General features: G+C 46.3%; 1 protein-coding gene across 1 annotated transcript in view; it reads right to left on the reverse strand.

Annotated features, from left to right (window-relative positions):
• LOC106146307 (arylacetamide deacetylase-like 4) overlaps window positions 1-1,566 on the reverse strand; it is a 20,383-nt gene that overhangs the window by 17,107 nt on the left and 1,710 nt on the right. Inside the window, exon 2 of the mRNA XM_013504139.1 lies at window positions 143-362. Coding sequence (XP_013359593.1) covers window positions 143-362 — 220 coding nt within the window. The remainder of the gene's footprint in view (window positions 1-142; window positions 363-1,566) is intronic.

The raw sequence follows: 1,566 nt of genomic DNA on the forward strand, positions 1-1,566 counted from the left end.
GAAGCGAGCCCCTAACTTTCTCTCTGTGATCCCCTAAAAGATTCCTTTAACTCATTCCATGTACATCACCTGGGATCTTGAACAAAGTTTTGCCTATACCGTGGTCCTTTTTCCTCTTCCACACCATGGGGAAGCTACTTACCCAGCCCGCCCAACATTCCACCTCCTCCATGGTAGAAGATGATGCCTCGACGGGGGCTGCAGGACACTGTCTTGGGCTGGAACAGCCTCACAGGGATTGTTCCAAAGTGCAGGTCGGTCACCACCACTTTAGGGTCCTTCTTCTTTGTGAATATTATGGCTTGTGTAAACCGGACAAATCTGGGAAAAGAACAAATTCTCATCTTTTCCAGTATGTTTCCCTGTTGGAGACAAGAGGAAGAAAGTGACGTGAAGGGGAGGTTAGGTTCTGGAAGGCAGGTCTCAGATCACAACTGCTAAAGCTTCTCATGTTTCTCTTCTACTTCCTTTCTATATAGTCTGCTCATTTTATTTCTGTGGGCTCTGGGTTGTGTTCATGTAGAAAACTGAGCTCTTATATTTATGCCCTCCAAGGCACATGTTGAAATTTTTTTCCTAACATAACAGTACTGAGAGGTGAATCTTTACCTAGGTGATTTGGCAATTTCCCAGATGAATGGATTCTGTTCACTATGCTGGGAGTAGGTCAGTTATCTCTGGATTGGGATCCTGATGATAGAATGAGTTCTGCCCAATTGCAAACACATGTAAACTAGCCTTTCTGCCAAAGGATGAAGAAAGGTGCCATGCTAAACCCACTGCTGGTGCCATGCTCCTGGCCCTTCCCACTTCCACAACTTTGAGCCAAACGAATCCTCCTGTTTACAAATTGCCTGCTCTGTGGTATTCTTAGAGCCTTATAAGGGGTGATTTGTCAAAGTGGCAGCTGAGTTTGTGTTAGAGTGGGAAAAGTACACCGAAGTGAAGAAAGTCAATCGTCCAAGGCATCCCTCTGCTGTCCTTGCTCTCTTTGGTGCTCTTCTGGGCTCTCCCCAGCCAGAAACAGCAAAGCTGCTTGGTGGCCGGTCTCAACACTCATCGCTGCACACCCAGAGCTCTGCGATGGTGGATCCTGAGGCTGTGTTTGTGTTCAGCAGAAAAGAGCAATGTGGTCATTTTGGGACTGGGTTGTGAGCAGAGGAGGGCTTGTAGTAGTGGCAAAAGACTACATATGGGGGGGGATTAAAGTATAATATGTGCATACATTCTTAAAGTTTTATCACAGTGAAGGCACAATGCCCTTAACTCCCTTCAAAGTATCTACTCTCACTTTACATTTACCCTAGCACGCTTGCCTCTTTCTGAACCAGTTCTTGAAGTATCTTTCAGGGGTGTCTTCAGTTTCACTGTTGTGTTTGCCTAGGTTTCCTGAGTTGATTCAAAATGTTTCCCTGTCCTGGTCCTTCTCACCTTGGGGAGGAGCCAGAAGTCCCATAGTGCCATCCAGTGCATAAGACAGATGAAGACACTCCCCTCACATTTCATGTGCCTGTCTATCTGTTGGATGGCACTGGACAGCAGCATTCACTGTATTTTTGATCACCC

This window comes from Chinchilla lanigera, unplaced genomic scaffold (genome assembly GCF_000276665.1).
Source record: "Chinchilla lanigera isolate Chin_1 unplaced genomic scaffold, ChiLan1.0 scaffold00085, whole genome shotgun sequence".
Classification (NCBI taxonomy): Eukaryota; Metazoa; Chordata; class Mammalia; order Rodentia; family Chinchillidae; genus Chinchilla; species Chinchilla lanigera.